The following is a 17,208-nucleotide window of genomic DNA, read 5'->3' on the forward strand; positions in this document are numbered from 1 at the left end:
GCTTTTGAGGGTTTGGTTTTCCTGCCCCTGGCGTCACGTCCAGCAGAGACTGCAGGCAGCAGGGCAGATGAACTGTTAAGACTCCCACCTGCCATAAATGATGTTTTCAGAGAACTGTGCACATAGAAGAACTTGAGAGCTTGTGACTGTAGAGAGTGTTCCTATGCAGAGCTCAGCTTCCTTTGTGGGTGTTAGAGCATCTGCACCAGAATTAATCAGCCTTCTCTTGCTTCTTCCACTTGCACAGCTGTGAGTGCCTCCTCTCCGTGGATGTGGCCTGCCATTTTACCGTGACCTCTCATCTTATCGTGCTTCCCGTCCCTTTTGTTTTTTAGCAGTCGTCCTCTTCCAGTGGCAGCGTGTTTGGGTCTGGAAACACTGGAAGAGGGGGAGGTTTCTTCAGTGGCCTTGGAGGGAAACCCAGCCAAGATGCAGCCAACAAAAACCCATTCAGCTCGGCCAGCGGGGGCTTTGGATCTACAGCCACCCCAAGTAAGTTAAGAAAGTTTTCCCAGTCTCTTGGTCCCCTGATGTCATCGTCATCGTCGTGGTGTTATCAAAGCTTCAGTGACAAGTGTAGAAAGGAAAGAAAAGGTCTAGAAGGCCCATTTAAAATATCTACCCCAAAGCAGTGTGATCTGTTTTGATTTTGTTTTTTATCTTTGGTTTTCTAATGAGATGTCCTATATAATCACGGAAAGACATCAGAGCTTCAGGGAGAGAGGATCTGTGTATTGAGCTACTCCCCTCTTCTCTCCCAAGGCCCAGATTGCTCTGTTTCTTAGGATTGAAATGACTTGAAATGAATGCAAGCAGACAGGCGTAAAAGAGAGCAGCAGAACAAGCTGGGTGTGCTTGGAGGAGCATCTGGATTTTCATTTGTGTTGGACTCTCTTTGAATTTGCTTTAAAATTCAGCTACTGTAGAGAAGTGTCACACAAAAGTTGACGCTGTCATTATTTCCCATCTCTTACGTTTTTGTCTTATTTTCAAATGAAGCTGTATCTTTCTGCCGGCACTTTCTTCTCCAGCTGATTCCTTGTTGATGTCTGTTCATGGTTGGAAATGAAAGAAATGTGTTTGTTTAAATCTTCTAAAAAAATATATCCTGCTGCCAGTGGAGACTGAGATGGGAAGTCGGGCACCTGTCAGCTTCATCTTAGCTTGTCTTGTTTAATACGCTCTACCAGAAGCTTCTCTCTTCTGTTGTGCTATACGCGATCTTAATGCGAGAGCTCGTGTTGCATAGACAGAACAGATGTTTCCTTGATATTAAGGCTCATGTAGTTAAAAAGCAAAACTCTTTGCTGAGACTCCTGGAGTCACAGATCAGTTATTTTGATGTCACTGTTCATCTAGTAATATATAAGGAGAGATTATAGTGAAGACCCACATAGCTTTAAACTTGTGAAATTATATAATCAGAAGTTTGTGTTCTGCTAGGAGGAATTTAGAACCCTTGAATGAAGGGATCTTGGAAGTCAAGTCTAGTAACAGTTTTCAGAAGCCGTTTCTGCAGATGAACTCTTACGCAGAATCCTGATACATAAAACAGAGAAAAACAGGGTATTCAGAAGCAGGGGCCAGGAACCAGCAGTACTCCTGGGTGGTTTCCCCATCTTTTTCCCAGCTATCAGCACACAGCTGCAGGGCGCCATAGCACGTACTTTGAAAACATGATCCTCGGGTGTCAGTCTCCCTTTTCCAATCAAGAAACAAGCCCAGAATGGTTAGGTGATTTTTAGTTACAAAGCCAGAAAGTGGCAGACCTAGAACTCAGCCAGATCATGCATGAGGTGCCAAACACAGCGTCTAGCACAGAGCAGGCATTTGATAGAACATGCTAGTGAGAAATGTGCGTTTGTCCCATGGGCAGATTATCGTCTGCAAGATTGTGTTACTAGCCTATTTTGTTAAAACGTGGGTGTGTCATATCTTTGTAAAAAATCCTTTCCTCCTGTCAGATTCACCTTTAATGCCGTGGCTCTTACCTGGCAGAAAATGGCCTTCTCTCAGTGCTGGGCTGAAGCTGGCCTGTACCGGCTCAGGAGAGCCAGCTTGCACATTTCTCCCCAGCTCCCTGTTCAGTGACATTAGGGAGTAGTTATTTACACCATGGTAACTGGACAGTGCTACAGATCGGGGACAGACGCCCCCTGCCCAGCCCCGACCTGTTGTTCATAGGCACACCATTGTTTCTAATTCTTTAATTCTGGTTTAAAATAAACATATATCTGTTCTTGATACCAGACACCTGCGGGTCTTCATCTCCTAAAGGTCAGCTGTTGTAAACCAGCAGTTTACTTTCACATTTAAGGGAAGTTTAAGTGGATTTGAAAGTATGCAGGAAAGATATAGCATTATTTTGGTTTTTAAAACTGCGTAATTTGCTAGTGAAACAGACGAGCTTCTGTAGCCCTGAGGACCAAGTGCAGGGCGAGAGGAAGGAACAGTGGGGAAGGAGCTGGAAAGCCCCTGGGGAGGACACTGGCCTCGCCACGGAACTGAGAACGCTTTCTGCAGGTCACAGGGGCGGCCTCTTTCTCCTCGGGCGACCGTGCGGCGTGTGATCCTCTGAGCAGCACAGTTTCCTGCCCTGTGTGGATGGGCTCCCGGCTCTTTTCCTGCCTGCCAAACACTTCCTTCCCTGCTCTTTCCCTCTCCTTTTTCCCTGTCATCGTGGGGTGTGTCCCCATTGTCATCCAGGTTATCACAGGAGTCTCCAGACTCCCCTCTCTGCCTGCTGTCTCCTACACTGTGGTCTGGAAACCTGTACCAAATTGAATGTCTTAAAACTCTTTTATTTTGCCACTCTCCCTACTCAGAACCCTTTGGCAATGTCCCACTAACTATAGAACCAAGTCCAGACCAACTCCTTAGGCTATAATGCAGGGCCCTCCATGAGCCCTGACACACTTTTCTGACCTCAAATTCCTTCGCCTTCACACGCGCACACACACACACGCACGCACCCTCACTTCTCCCTGCTTCAGTGCCAGGGTTCACACTGCTCCCCACACGCCGCCCCTCTGAACCTGCCGTTCCTTTCAGCATGAATGTACGTCTTCCTCTGCAGTGTGGCCGAAAGGTCACGAGGATGCACAGTGATCTCGCCCTCTCTGGAATCCTGCAGCCCTTATGCTCTGTTCTTTCAGGAGCCGTCAGCAGAAGGGAACTCATCTTTACTGATCGCCTGCTGTGCGCCAGTTGTTCAGTGTGTGCGGTCTAATCGCCTCTCACAACAGTATTTTCAGATGTGGCCGTCCCCATTTTACCAATAAGGAAGTAGGTTCAGAGTGGGAATGTTGACTTCCAGTGGTAACAGCCATTAAGTGGCATAAGGAGGGTTTCATCCTGGCATGTGTGCAGAGCTCTGATCCACTGTGTTACCTGCTGAGATCGTCTGGCCTCGCCATGGAATGGAACGCCTCCGCACGCGCCTTGTCTGACAGCCCTTGTGATCACTCCGCATGGCATCGAACATGCTCCCCTGCAGATAGATATCCGAGCACAGATTGGGCGGCCAGCAGTTCCCTTGGTGACATTTAGGCCCCAGGCTGCCTGGTCCTGGAGCTGCCCTCTTGAGGCCTGAGAAGTAATTGGAACTATGCATTGATCGAGAAAGACAAGCTAGGAACATTGGTGCTTGGAGTTGGCGTGTTCTGTATCCAGAAGCTCACACTAGAAAGGTTTCTTCTCTCTCTCTTCCCCGAGACTCTACCATAGATACAGTTAACCCCTGGGGGTCCTGTGAATTGCTGCCTGTAAGGCCCTATTGCCTCCTTGAGTCTTGTCCTGAAGACACTGGTGAGGACAATTCTCAGCACATTTTCTGCACAGGGGCTTGAAAGACATGTTTGTATGAGGATGAAGGAGTCATTTGATGAGAATCCTTTGGTCCCACAAGGCTCCTTCTACTACTGATCTTTAAGAGAATGTCTTGGGAAGGTATCCTGGACGAGGGCTTCCTGAGAACTGCCTTCTCAGTGTGTGTTGAATTCTCGTCTAGTGACTTTAGACCTGCAGAATGACGTGGGACCTGGTCTCTGTGATGTTATTTATATCAAATTTATATCAAGTATCAATTTAAATTGGGTCAGACCCTGTTGTTGGATTTTGCTAGTGTTTTTGCCAAATAAAAGACCATAGAGGATCCACGCTGCACCAGTGGGGGGAAGCCCAAAGCGGATGCCAGTGTGACCCATTCTTGGAACCCCCAGTGGAAGTCATCCGGTGGCTCTACAGAGACAGGCTTTCTTACTGGCTAGTTCACAAGTGAAGAAGTCTCTTCCACAGTGAAATATTGTTCCAACAGCCAAGACACCATATTCTCAAGAGCCAGAGACTGTTATTTTGGAGCCACTAGGAGAAAACTGAGAAGCACATTGTTGGCCATAGAGACAGAGAGAAGCAGACATCCCATCGTTTAATGCCACTTCGTTTCAGAGCAGCGTAAATAAATCCTAAAATGTTTCAACATGCAGAGCTCCTTTGGAGACTACAAATGACAGCTGTTACAACTTGAATGGCTTGATTCTAGTGATCTTTGCAAAATGAAAAGGGTTTAACTTTCTGCAGCTGACCTGCTCTGTTTTTTTGTATTGAACTTGATTGGGATAGGAAACATGATTGGCAGGAGAAAAGTTAAACAGAGAGGGAAGTCCTATTTTCTAGGACTACCTTATGCCTGACTAGGGGCTTTCCATACATTAATTCATTCAGTCTTCCCAGCAGCCTTGCCTGGGCACAGTGGCTGTCCCATTATATGTATGAGGAAACTGGGACTCGGGAAGGTTAAGTCCTTGCCCCACAGTTATTAGGTTTTCAAAGCCAGGGCTGACTGCACAACTCATTTATTCCACTGTCATATCTGTGAACATCTTAAAGACAAAGGAGTCTTAAAGAGATAAAGGGACAAAGAAGCCCGAAGACTTCTAAATATTCTCTGACTTCTCTAGAATTTGTCTTCCAGCACTGTCCCAGTAAAATCATTTCATCTCTGTATTTCTGATTTCTCCAAGAGGAGATCTAGCCTCTAATCTTGTACTTGAATTTGTTTGCTATTTGGAATTTTTGCCTTGGTAGCGCTAACAAAGTCAGAAAATTGCAGTCCTCTGTTCTTGAAATACCAAATAAAAGGAATGGCTGAGAAGCCTGGTTTTGTACTTCCATTGGAGGAATCTGATGTAACCTTCAGCCGGCTCACTAAGGGAAGGGTCAGACTGCTCAGGAGGGCATTTTGCAGACTCTACCGAAGGGTACATAGTCCCGTGCGACCGTTTGTGAAGGTGGTGAAAAGGAATCTGTTATCCACTCCTGCTCTCAGTGCCTGACCTACTCACAGCCAAGCTCCCAAACGGTCAGCAATAGCTTTACAGAGCAGGTGACCCTGCGGTGGTCCGAGGCTCTATGTTATCGGTGCCTATAGACATTTGAGGTGGTTGTGTCCCTGAGGTGAGGCTCCTCACTTCTTGGCCTGCAGATCGAGAGCACTGCAAGCGGAAGTAGTAACGGAGTTGCATCTCACACTGGGGTGGGATTGGCAGCAGAGCGAGATGAGAGACCCTGGCGCTGACGGGCTAGTGGTAGACCACCTCTTCAGACGGCTCGACTTGCAGAGTTACTCGCCCTCCACTCTTCTCCTTTCCGTCACCTTCTCTGTGAGCGCCTGACAGGCTTGGGGGAAGACTGGCCTGTGCAGGTGTTTGTAGGCCTCGCTTGGTGACATGGAGTCAATGCCCCATTGGCACCCGGAGCGTGTCATTTCAGCCTCCTGTCCATGCCTGTGGCTTTGGGCAGTGATCCCATTTCAGCAGAGCTTCTTGCTGCCTTACTGTGGGTGCAAACTCATTTTAATAAAACACGCATCCAAACATGGTGGGGAAATGTGAGTTATCCCTCCCCTCTCCCCTCGGAAAAGGGTGAAAGAAAAATTCCTGTCATTTAGTGTGCTGTTTGTACTCTCTCCAAGCACTTCTGTGTGTTTGACTTTGGCTGTTTATATGTTGCCTGTCAGATTCACATTTCTTGTAACAAAATACTTCTCACCCATCTTGGTTTTTAGTAGTTCACTTCCTTATTTTTTTTTTTAATTGATTAATTTATGTGGCTCCAGTGGGGTTTAGTTGCGGCACGCGGGATCTTCGTTGCAGCATGTGGGGTCTTTTGTTGTGGCACGCGGGCTTCTCTCTAGTTGCAGTGCACGGGCTCAGTAGTTGCAGCACACAGGCTCTCTAGTTGTGGCTCGCAGGCTCTAGAGTGTGCGGGCTCAGTAGTTGGCAGCGCACGGGCTTAGTTGCCCCGCGACGTGTGGGATCTTAGTTCCCCGACCAGGGATCGAACCTATGTCCCCTGCATTCGAAGGCGGATTCTTAACCACTGGACCACCAGGAAAGTCCCTCATTTCCGTTTTTCCTTTAAGTCTTGGAGCCGATTCAGTGTGTAGCTGCAGGAGCGACCCACTAGATAAGCCTCTGAAAGGTCAAGGGCTTAACTGAACCTCTTAGAAAGAGGAAATCAGACTGGAAGTCTTGCTGGCCCCTTACATTCTTCAGAGCATGCCTAGCTCCTGTCAGATCAGAGGTAGGAGCAGCAGGGTTTTTCCTATTTCGTCTGCCATTCTCTGTACAGATCAGGCAGTGGCAAGCATGCCCAGCTAGACTGGAAAAGCAGAACGCTGGAAGCCACCGCGCTCGGTTTGAATTCGCTCTTTGTTTTCTCTAGTTTGACAAAATTAGAAGTTGGTCTTCATACGAGGAGATCCATGAAAACCAGCCCTGTTCTTCCGAAGCAAATGGTCTCGTATGCAGCTGCGGGGTTGGTCCTGTGTTGGACATACCTGTGATACCTGTGGGCACGCAGGTACCTTTCTGCAGAAGAGCCCCTTCACTGGGACCTGTTGCGGCCCCGTTGTTTTGTGCCTGTAGAATCACGCCAGGAAATCCTGAGCCTGAGCACCAGAATGATTAAAAACTTGTCATCAAGATGCATGCAGGGCTTCCCTGGTGGCGCAGTGGTTGAGAGTCCGCCTGCCGATGCGGGGGACGCGGGTTCGTGCCCCGGTCCGGGAAGATCCCACATGCCGCAGAGCACACAAGGTCGTCTCAGCGACCTTGGATCCTCGACTTCTCTATCATTCCCTTCTCCGCAGACACCTAGTGAGGTTCCTTCCTTCTCTGTTCTGAGAAGCAGATAAGGACATTTTTCTCCCTCTGATCTCCCTCATACGTGTTCTTCATCTCTTCAGATACCTCTAACCTTTTTGGAAACAGTGGAGCCAAGACGTTTGGCGGCTTTGCCAGCTCATCATTTGGAGACCAGAAACCTGCTGGCACCTTTAGCTCTGGAGGAGGAAGTGTGGCCTCCCAAGGCTTTGGGTTTTCCACTCCAAGTAAAACAGGTACTCCTATGCCTGTTAGCTGTGGTTATTGTTAGATGTATATTTAACATTGCATAGACCTCTGGAAGGAGAGCTCTCTGGGGTGTTCTCAGGGGAGAGTATGGAGTATGGATGAAGGGACCTTTTCCCCAAAATTCATTCTCTAATTATTGAGCACCTACTACGTTTCTGACGCTGTTCTAGGTCTCCTGAGACATGTTAAAAAGCACAGAATGCATAGCATGCAGCCCTGAAGAGAACTTCATGTTTTCTTAGGGTAGAAAGCATTGTAAATATTTAGTTGCATTTAACAACCAAAGTGAGGGAACATGTAAGACCGTGATAGCTGAAATATAAACAAGAAAGCATCCTAAGTCAGATTTGCTTGGATGCCCATTCCCTGTGATGGGCAAGAGAGATTATTTATTTAATTTCTTATGTCCATATCATTTGTCCTCCTTCCCAAATCACTTTTTTTGTACTTGTGAGTGTAACATACGTAAATGTATTGATATTCCTGTACATATACAGTATCCACATATCATAACTCTGCAGCTCAATTAATTTTTGCCGTTGGAATATACCCACGTAGTCAGGAATAAAGAACGTTACACTGCTACTTTTTATCCCAGCTTTACTTTTAAAGTATACATTTATAAACTGTGTGGCTTCTTATAATCATGTATTATTACACTTATAATTAAAAATTTTAAAGAACAATATATGTTTACTTGCAAAACCGTACTTCATCTCTGTCAGCTGCCCCTCTATCCTATTTCTGTCTCTGAGATCTACAGAGGGGATCTGTGCATACCTGCCCTTGTTGTGTGGAAGAGTGGGTGAAAAGACTTTTTTAAGGCAGGGGGTCAAGGGGGAGGATATTTGCTGAGCAAGCAGTTCTTCAAAATAAAGCAAATGCCCCGCAGGTGAGCAGGCAGGATACTTTTCCCTTGTGTGTATCTGAATTTATGGGGGGGTGTTGCAGAGGAAGGACCCTACCCGAGGAGCAGATGCCTGGGTGGCTCTGACTGAGGAGCAGAACTGCCCCAAATTAGTACCTGGAATCCCACCTTTTAGAACCGAAACTGCTGAGGTTTCTGCACGCACTGTGCACCTTTACTCAGACCCGTGCCTGGGCTGGGTTAGTCTACAAGTGCTAGTTTTTTTATACTCCTTCCTAGAATTTAAAATGGACTAGAAATGAGCATCACAGCTTTATTCTGCCGCCACCCTTCCCTGCAGTGAATGATTTAAAAATGAAAGGGCTACAAAGGTTTTGGTCCTGCTTGACAAGGCAAATATTATTTGACTAAGAAATTTTAGGTTATTAATCATCAAGACTTTTAAATTTACTTTTTCAGGAACCTGATCATGTTTTCTTCGAGTCTTGTGTTTATCTTCTATGTTGTTCCTTATCCTGGGATCATGTCCCAGTTGATCTGAGAATTTGCCCCTTTTATTTTTGCAGTCTGAGAGAAAATGTGTCCTCCCACGTTTCAGAATATTTTTCCTATTTGATTACTTGCCCCATGAAACCACCTAGATTGAGGTCTCGAGGGATTTTTAGATTGATGGTTTGGATGGGTCTCTGAAATCCCAAAAGTGCCCATCCTCCCTTGAGTACAGTTGCAGTAGAAAATAATACCACTGGAGATCATTTGAGGAGAGAACAGGAAGTGGGACAGACTGAAAATGACCTTCCTGCCACCCCCAGTCCACTGGGGTCACCCCACTGCTCTGTCAGTGGAGTTGCTGGATTTGGTGGTAGTGGCAGGGGGCAGCGTGGCAGGTGGTGGTGAGGGGATGGGTAGTCTTGTGAGTCACTCAGCCCTGTTCCAATCCCAGCTCTACTGCTCACCAGCTGGCTCAGCATAGATGAGAGACATGTTCTCTGAGCCTCGGGGTCCTCACCTGTGAAGTAGGGAGTCCCAGGTTTGTTGGGAGGATTGAAACAAACTGGTGTACAGCACCTGGTACGTGGAGGGCCCTCAATAAATCAGAAATCTTATTATCATTGAGTGCTACTAAATTTCTGTCTCTTCTGGAGGAGAAAAAATATAAGCATCTAATAAAATTGGAACCCCCCTAGCATCAGGAGTGAGTTGCCTGTCTCCAGAAATAAAGCCCAAGTGACCATTCTCTTCTGTTTCACGTAGCTGTGACATGGATTCGTTGTTTTGGGGGCATTGTGTGTGTGTGTGTGTGCGCGCGCGTGCCTGTGCGCTTAATCTCCTCCCCTTCCTGTCCAGTATACTTTCTGTATCATTGTGACTTCTCATTTTTCACTCACCTTCCACCAAGAACTCTGAACACTATTGAGTACAAGGCACTAGATAAAGGCCTGTGTGTCCAGGAAGAAAGTGTAACCAGATCTGTGATCAGTCTTAAATAATTCAACTGCAAGGGTTTTTTAGCACTTTTTTTTTTTTCCAGTCTGTTATATTTGTAACCCAACAGTCTCCATTATCATGGCTTGGAATTTCACTCAGGGTTTTAAAATACAGAATGTAAACCCAAACGTGAGCCCGCACAGAAAGCACCTTCTCAGTTGTGCTTCTGCTGTTCGTGGTAAATAAGCAAACGATTGAACCACAAAGTGGCAGCTAACTAAGGCATTCAGCCGACAGCTTTTCGTGTCCAGCGGTTGATCTTTCCTGTTGCAGGTGGCCGAAGCTTGTGCTGTGATTACGCTCATAGTAAGAAGGCCTGAGTGATCCCTCTGTCAACGGGATTCACTTTCTGAAGGGACGAGAATGAGGTCCCCGTCTCCCTGGGCAAATCGCCTCCTGGCTCTGCCTGGGCCACCACTCCTCCCTTCAGCATGTAGCTCCTGGGCCGATGGTCACTGTAAGAAATGCCCTTTAGAGCACACGTCCTGTACCATTTTGCTCTGTTCTGCTCAGTAGATACTCAACAAGTGTCTCTGCCGATAGCCTAGAGTGATGTATGTAGCATCTTGGGGTTTGGGACCCCTCCTCAGGAGCAGAAGGAACAGTTAGGGAAGGACCTTCTGTCTTCCCGCCTGATGGGCATCCAGCAATCAGGGGAGGTGGCCTGGGCACGCCTGGCCCTTCCTGTGCGGTCACCTGCATGCGTGCCACCCCTGCAGGCCTGTGTCCACATGAGTGAGAGCGCTGGGAGCCTGCCCAGGGGGTCGTGGACTCAGGGCTCTCCTCCCAGCTGATTGATGGCCTTATCACATTTATGCAGCAGCCATCCTCCAGACAAGAAACGGTGTGCTTTTTTATTGAGGAGTAGTTCCTGACTGCAGAGAGAGAGCATTTTTTAAAAATTCTTCTGTACAGGGAGAGAAAGACTCCTGTGAGAGATGTGAGAGCTCTCAGGCTCTAAATAAGTAAAAAGCACCTGGCCGAGCGTCAGCCTCTCCATCTCCTCTGTAACCCGGCTCGCAGATTCTCCCTGAGAGGGGATTTGAGCCTCTAATTTTATAATTTGTGTTTCCATGAAGCGAGATGCCTTGCCTATGTGATGATAAGTAATAAACTCTGACCACTTTGACAGCTGCGTAGGGATCGGCGCTTTTGAGCGTGACTTTTCAGTGAGAATTCTCAGAACACGGCAGAGGGTCTGGGCGGGGGTCTGCGCGCATGGGGTTGGTTCTTGGTGGCCGTCGGATCTCACGAGGCTTGGAGCTGATGAGTTTAGCTTGCCTCTGGGAGGGATCAGGGAGCTCGCAGACAAACATGGAGTCTGCTGGATTCTTAGAACTCCGAGGAGCTCTCCTACGTGGACCCCAGACCCCTCTGCTAGAAATGGAGGGGCTGGTGGGTTGGGTTGGGTTGGGTTTGGGTTTGGGTTGGGTTTGTTATTTTGCTGGTAGAAAGGGTGTTGCCCTTTGCTATGGTGTTTTGAATTTGAGTTTCTAACGTACTTTCCCCTTTCTCCTCCCTCTTTTGATTTGGTTTCTCACTGCTCATTGTCTTCTCCTCCTGTCTCCTTCTCTCTTTCTCCCCGTTTCTGTTTGTTTGCCTCTGTTTTGCTCAGGTGGCTTCGGTGCTGCTCCAGTGTTTGGCAGCCCTCCTACTTTTGGGGGATCCCCTGGGTTTGGAGGGGTGCCAGCATTCGGTTCAGCCCCAGCCTTTACAAGCCCTCTGGGCTCGACGGGAGGCAAAGTGTTCGGAGAGGGTACCGCGGCCGCCAGCGCGGGAGGATTCGGGTAAGCCCCCCATAGAGGCCTGGGCAGACCCACAGGCTCAGGTCAGCAGAAGCACTGGGGCCCAGTACTGCTGCTTTGAAAAGAAAGTTCTTCTGTTTACCCTACTCTCGACTGAGCTGAAAGCCCCTCCCTTGAAATCAGCAAACCAGTCGCTCCAGGATTCCTGTTGTCTCCAGGGGAAGGTTCGTGTCTTCCAAGGCAGACTCTGTCCAGTACGCGGTGGACGTCCGCCGTGTTGCTGTCCCCTGATACGTGGCGTCGTGGCTGGCAGATCCCTGTTCTCCTGGTGGAGCTACAGGATTGGTTAGAGGAAGAGAAACAGTCTCACCGTGGCTGCTTTACAGCCAGGATTGCCCCTTGTGTGGTGACTTCTGTTAGGAGACTCTGAATGAATAGTTTCTAATCACATTCTTTCCTCTTGGGATTGTTGCGCAGAAGGCCCATTGTCCTCGAGCGAACAGCTCCTTGTGTCCCCTGCTCCGCTCCAGACCCCCAGAGTGGGTCTTCGGTGCACAGTCCCCTGGGCCAGCTTCCTTAGGCACTGCCTGGGCCCCGTGCGTGTTTCAGAGTCTCCATGACTGCTCAGCCTTCAAGGCGGCTCTCACTCCCTTGTGCATATCCTCACTTGAAAATGCCATATTAGAGATTTGCTTTTAAGGGTCCCAGAAATTCGGTCTGGTTACCAAAACCCCATGGAAAAAATAGCCTTCACCACACCACAAATTCCCAGTAAAATATATGTGGTGATGACTACAAAGTGTCTCCTTCAAAGGAGGTGTGGAGTCTGAGATTAACGTCTTACAGGCCTCTCGCTGTCCTTGTCCTCAGCACTGGCTCAGGATGTGTAAAGCTAGAGGGCTGGGGAGTGGAGCCAGGGGCTTGTTTGGGAGAACTGTCAGGGTACATGGGATGAGGGTTGGCCAAGTGAAAGCATCTTTATCTTGAAAATAAACTCAAGTGGACTCCTTATTCATACCCTTTCCTCCCCATGAAAGGTGCTGGTGCAGCAGTGCTGGCAAATTTCAAGGAAAGTGAGCAAGTCGATGTACTGCTTCTTAGACTTCCTGCAGAGACCAATGGGTCTTTTAAGTTTCTCCCAGGAAGTCAGGAAACCCCAAGACTTAAAGTTAAGAAAAGCTTTTAAAGGAGAGTTGGGATCAACTTAAGCCGGTATCCTGGCAGGTTCTGACGGGCACTGTTCTCGCCAGTGGCCGCCCAGCACATAATGCTGCAGAGTTGGTGGAAGGTTCGTGGTTGACTAGGAATCTGGAGGGTTTTATTTATTTATTTGAAACCAGCTATTTTCTTCACTAGTAAAAAAAAAAAAAAAAAAAAGTATCAGATTCTGCCTTGGCTGGGGGCTCTCCCACATAAATCCTGACTGGCTGGTTCCATTTTGTCCAGCAGAGCTGAGTTCCAGCTTTGGTTTGAAATCTCCGAAAGAGCCTGTCACCTTTTTTCAGGTCCCTGGCCAGGAAACTGTATCTGACCCCGACTGACATCTGAGGAGTTCCCACAGGCGTACATGAGAGACCCGAGGCAGGAGTGGGATTAGAGTAGGACCAGTGACCTGGAATTTCCAGACAGTGGAGGAGAACTCAAACACTGGGCAAGGAGGGGTTTCATATGGCGTCCCTTTATTTTTCTTCCCGAAGCTGAGGTGAAGGTTGGCTCTGGGCTCTAGCCTGTTTGTTCTGAGAGGCGGCCACTTTAAACCAAGCGAGTCACCTCGAATCACGCGAGTCTCACTTCCTGAGACTCGGGAGGGGGGATGAGGCCGTCGGGCGGCAGAGTGACCGCGTGGCCACGCTTAACCGCAGCCTCATTTCTCGCCGGAACCCAGGTTCGGGAGCAGCAGCAACACCACGTCCTTCGGCACCCTCGCCAGTCAGAACGCCCCAACGTTCGGATCGCTGTCCCAACAGTCCTCTGCGTTCGGGGCCCAGGGCGCGGGATTCTCCGCCTTCGGGTCAGGCAGCGGAGGTAGGCAGCCAGACCTCTTCCCTCACCGTGGTCCCTCCTTTCGTCTCCTCAGTAAATGCCTGGACACCCCCGGCCCAAAAAAACAAGAATGGGTGGTTTTACCTGGCTGTTCAGTGTAGTATTTTAAAAGCCAAAAGTGCTTGAAAGACAAAATGTTCTTTTTAGGTTTTAATTAGATTTGTAACACTCTGCTGTTTCTTACCAAGTAAAGAAGTGGCTGACCTGATTTTTCTCTCAAGATTTGAGGACCCCCCAAAATAACCTTGATTTAAAAATCAGGTTCTACTAAACCGTGATTTAAAAATCAGACTCAAAAAATAAGATATAGAAAAAAATAAGACGTAGAGACTTTACAAAATGTCTTTCATTTGTTTGGCACTCCGCTTCTCCACATAGTACAGTGTGTGCATTCTGCTTTTATCCTTGCACCACAGTTATTAGACACAGAAGTTAGGCACCGTTATTATTTTACAAATGACACAAAAACTCCAAGGAACCAGTTTGCCCAAAGGGCCAGACGGTGAGCAGCAGAGCCAGGCCTAGAACCCGCGTGTCTTGCTGCTCTGGCCTCAAGAAGAAGAGGAAGCAAGTGGATGGGAGAAGTAGAAAAAACATATTTTCCCGACGCAGTGGATCTGTGTGGCACGGTGCAACAGTGAGAGGGTGCCTACCCAAGACCCTCTGCCAGTGCCCGCCAGGGAGGGGGGAAGAACCCTGAAATAAAAGACCACGGCACTTCCTGCCCACCCGGACCTGCAGGCAGTGCAGGAGGAGGGAGACAAAGGGAGGGAAACAATGCAGCCTAGAGACCACCTTTGTCTTCCAAGTGTGTGGTGGTGTTTTTTTTGGGTTTTCTGTTTGTTTTTTTCTTTTGGCTGCGTTGGGTCTTTGGGTCTTTGTTGCTGCGCGGGCTTTCTCTAGGTGCGACGAGCAGGGGCTACTCTTTGTTGCGGTGCAGGGGCTTCTCGTTGCGGTGGCTTCTCTTGTTGCAGAGCACAGGCTGTAGTCGTGTGGGCTTCAGTAGTTGTGGCAAGTGGGCTTCAGTAGTTGTGGCTCGAGGGCTCTAGAGCGCAGGCTCAGTAGTTGTGGCTCGAGGGCTCTAGAGCGCAGGCTCAGTAGTTGTGGCGCACGGGCTTAGTTGCTCCGCGGCATGTGGGATCTCCCCGGACCAGGGCTCGAACCCGTGTCTCCTGCATTGTCAGGCAGGTTCTTAACCACTGCGCCACGGGAAGTCCTGTGTGTGTGTGTGTGTGTTTTAACTGCACCCTTTTCCTCTTTTTCAGGATTCAGCTTTGGATCATCTAGCTCGTAAGTATCTATCTTCAGTTATTTTGAGTCATTAACGAAGGATGAAAGAGTGTGTGGTATGTGAAAATACTAGTTTCTGCTCTGTTTGTACGTTTTGTGCCCATTTTTCCTGGTTTAAAAGCTTGTCCTAGCAGCATGGTGGTCTGGCAGCAGGCTTTGGGTTCTGTGGACTTGCTGATCTCAGGCATGTGGCAGGAGGTGCCCGGCTTGGCCTCTCCTCAAGGGCTGAGCCTGAGAGAGAAGGTTGTGCCTTCTGATGAGCCAAGTCTGGAAGGCAGGACTCGAGAGATGCTTTTGCTTATTTTGCTGTTGGTGTCTCAGGAGCTTCCTGGGCTCCAAGCCGATTACCAAGTCTTATTTTTTTGATCCTCGCTCTATGCTTCTGTGTAGAACTGCATGACATTAAAAATTCAGGGTCCTGAACTTTGAACACAGGGAGTGGCACAAGCCCCGAAGCCCTTCCTCAGAGCAGGAGCTGATATGCCTCTCCCGGCGCTTCCTTGCAGGTCTGTCCAGGGCTTTGGTGGCTGGAGAAGCTGAGTGGGTGTCGGTGTTCCTTTCCGTTCCTGTGACCAACTGCGTTCTCAGCTCCCCTTCGCTGAGAAACCCTGGAGCAGTCCTTTGAGCTGGACGTTCTCATTGAAATACACACCCCGAAAGCAACAGCAGAAACCAAACTCCAGAGATGCTTGATTGCTTGTTTTGTTTTCTATTTTGTGTTGGTTGTTCCCCACCCCCCCCCCCCCCCCCCCGCCCCGCTATTAAACTGTTTCGCCTGTTTCCATACAGAATGTATGTGGGCTTTTTCAGGTCACAGCCAAGGAGAGAGGTTTCCTCATTTCTGTGGGTCTGAGAAACCTGCACAGCCTGCCATCAGCCAGCAGCACGTGTCTTCAAAGACGGCTGCCAAAAGGATCCAGCATAGGTTACGGATAGGCAGGCGCTTCTCCCAGACAGTCTCCCCTGGTCTCCTCGGACTGGGGCCCTCCCCAGGGGGAAGAGGTTGAGTGCTGGCCAGCGCCTTTTTGAGGCCATAACTCGGTGTCTTTTCTTCACATCCTTTTTGCTGTTGAGTATGAGGCCCCTCAAGGTGCCAACTGCGTGATTGAGTAGAGGGAAAGAAACTGACTTATGCAGGCATTAGCTGAGTTTCGGAAGAGGTATTAACACCTCAGAGTACAGGTAGCTGTGAGGCAGGTGTGGAAAACCTGCCAGGGGGTGCTGGTGACAGGTGTGCTGCCCTTGGAACACCTCTGCTCATCCTCTCAGTTTGGCTCTTGGGCTCTGTGTGTCCCACGGCTAATTTCTTATACTCTGGCGGCGAGGTGGACAGTTGATTGAGAAACAGCTTTTATCTCCAGTAGGTGACAGTGACATTGGTGACCACTCCTGGCTCCTGTCTACGAACCGCAGTGCACATAACCCTTGGGTAGACCCAGGAGTTGAGAAGATGTTGCTACTGCCCGATGCCACCAGGCAGGTGTTGGCTAGGGTGGCCTAGAGGTCGCGACTTTGGTCTCACTACAGTGCTTGTAATGCAGTGTTCTTAGGCCTGTGATGTCCTAGCCAGTTGCTGGCAAACAAGGACTGCCTTGCACCAAAGCATAGGCATAAGAATTTGTTATCTTTCAGGCTCAGGATAGGACAGCGCTTTGGCTTGGGTCATTAGCAGGGGAGGGTTGGAAAGGGACAGTTATTTAGATTTTTATATATTGGAAAGTTGTATTTTGAAAGGTGTTAATAAAAGTTTTCCATGTGATTGAATTCGTCACATTACAGCCAGTATGACCTGGCTGGTTCTGTTGGCTTGTTGGGAGGGTAGACCCCGGGGAGGTACCCTGGGCCACAGCCTGCCCTGCTGGTCCTCGCTCTGCTAGGGGCTCTGTGTAAAGTACAGACTCAGAAGCCCCAGTCTGGCAGATTGTGATTCAGTAGGACTGAAATTGGTACTGGACGCCCTGCGGCTGAAGGCAGTAGTTTCTTACTCTCATCAGAAGAGGAGCCTCCTAAGTGCGGCATGTCGGGTTTCAGGAATCCCAGGCCGGAATTGGGCCCCTGGGTGACTTATCCTGTTTTCTGTGCAGTTTGTGAGAGGAGAGTGAGAGTCTGTTCGTATGTTCCATTAATCAGGGCGTCTGCCTCCTTCAAAGAGCTTGGACTTCAGTCATTTAACGGGTACCCTTTTTGGTTTTTGTGGAACTGAAGAGCCCGTCTCCACCTGTTCTCATGTGAGGCCCCCCCAGCCGCAGAGCCAGTCCCCAGACGTCCACATGGGGCTCATTCCTCCCACGTGTGCTCTCCCTAGTTCGTACACAGGGCCATCTTGAGACGAATTCGAGCGTTGATGGGAACAGCTCGCGGT

At 48.9% G+C, this 17,208-nt stretch overlaps 1 protein-coding gene across 2 annotated transcripts in view; it reads left to right on the plus strand.

Annotated features, from left to right (window-relative positions):
• The window catches only part of NUP214 (nucleoporin 214), a 100,779-nt gene extending 84,978 nt beyond the window's left edge, over positions 1-15,801 (plus strand). Inside the window, exons 31-36 of one of the 2 annotated variants that reach the window (XM_065878688.1) lie at positions 336-492; positions 7,247-7,399; positions 11,384-11,555; positions 13,399-13,538; positions 14,822-14,846; positions 15,353-15,801. In XM_065878688.1, coding sequence (XP_065734760.1) covers positions 336-492; positions 7,247-7,399; positions 11,384-11,555; positions 13,399-13,538; positions 14,822-14,846; positions 15,353-15,386 — 681 coding nt within the window. In that variant the 3' untranslated portion in view covers positions 15,387-15,801. The remainder of the gene's footprint in view (positions 1-335; positions 493-7,246; positions 7,400-11,383; positions 11,556-13,398; positions 13,539-14,821; positions 14,847-15,352) is intronic. The other variant, XM_065878689.1, reaches the window with a different exon arrangement.
• The last annotated feature ends 1,407 nt before the right edge of the window (positions 15,802-17,208 follow it).

This window comes from Phocoena phocoena, chromosome 6, assembly GCF_963924675.1.
Source record: "Phocoena phocoena chromosome 6, mPhoPho1.1, whole genome shotgun sequence".
NCBI lineage: Eukaryota > Metazoa > Chordata > Mammalia > Artiodactyla > Phocoenidae > Phocoena > Phocoena phocoena.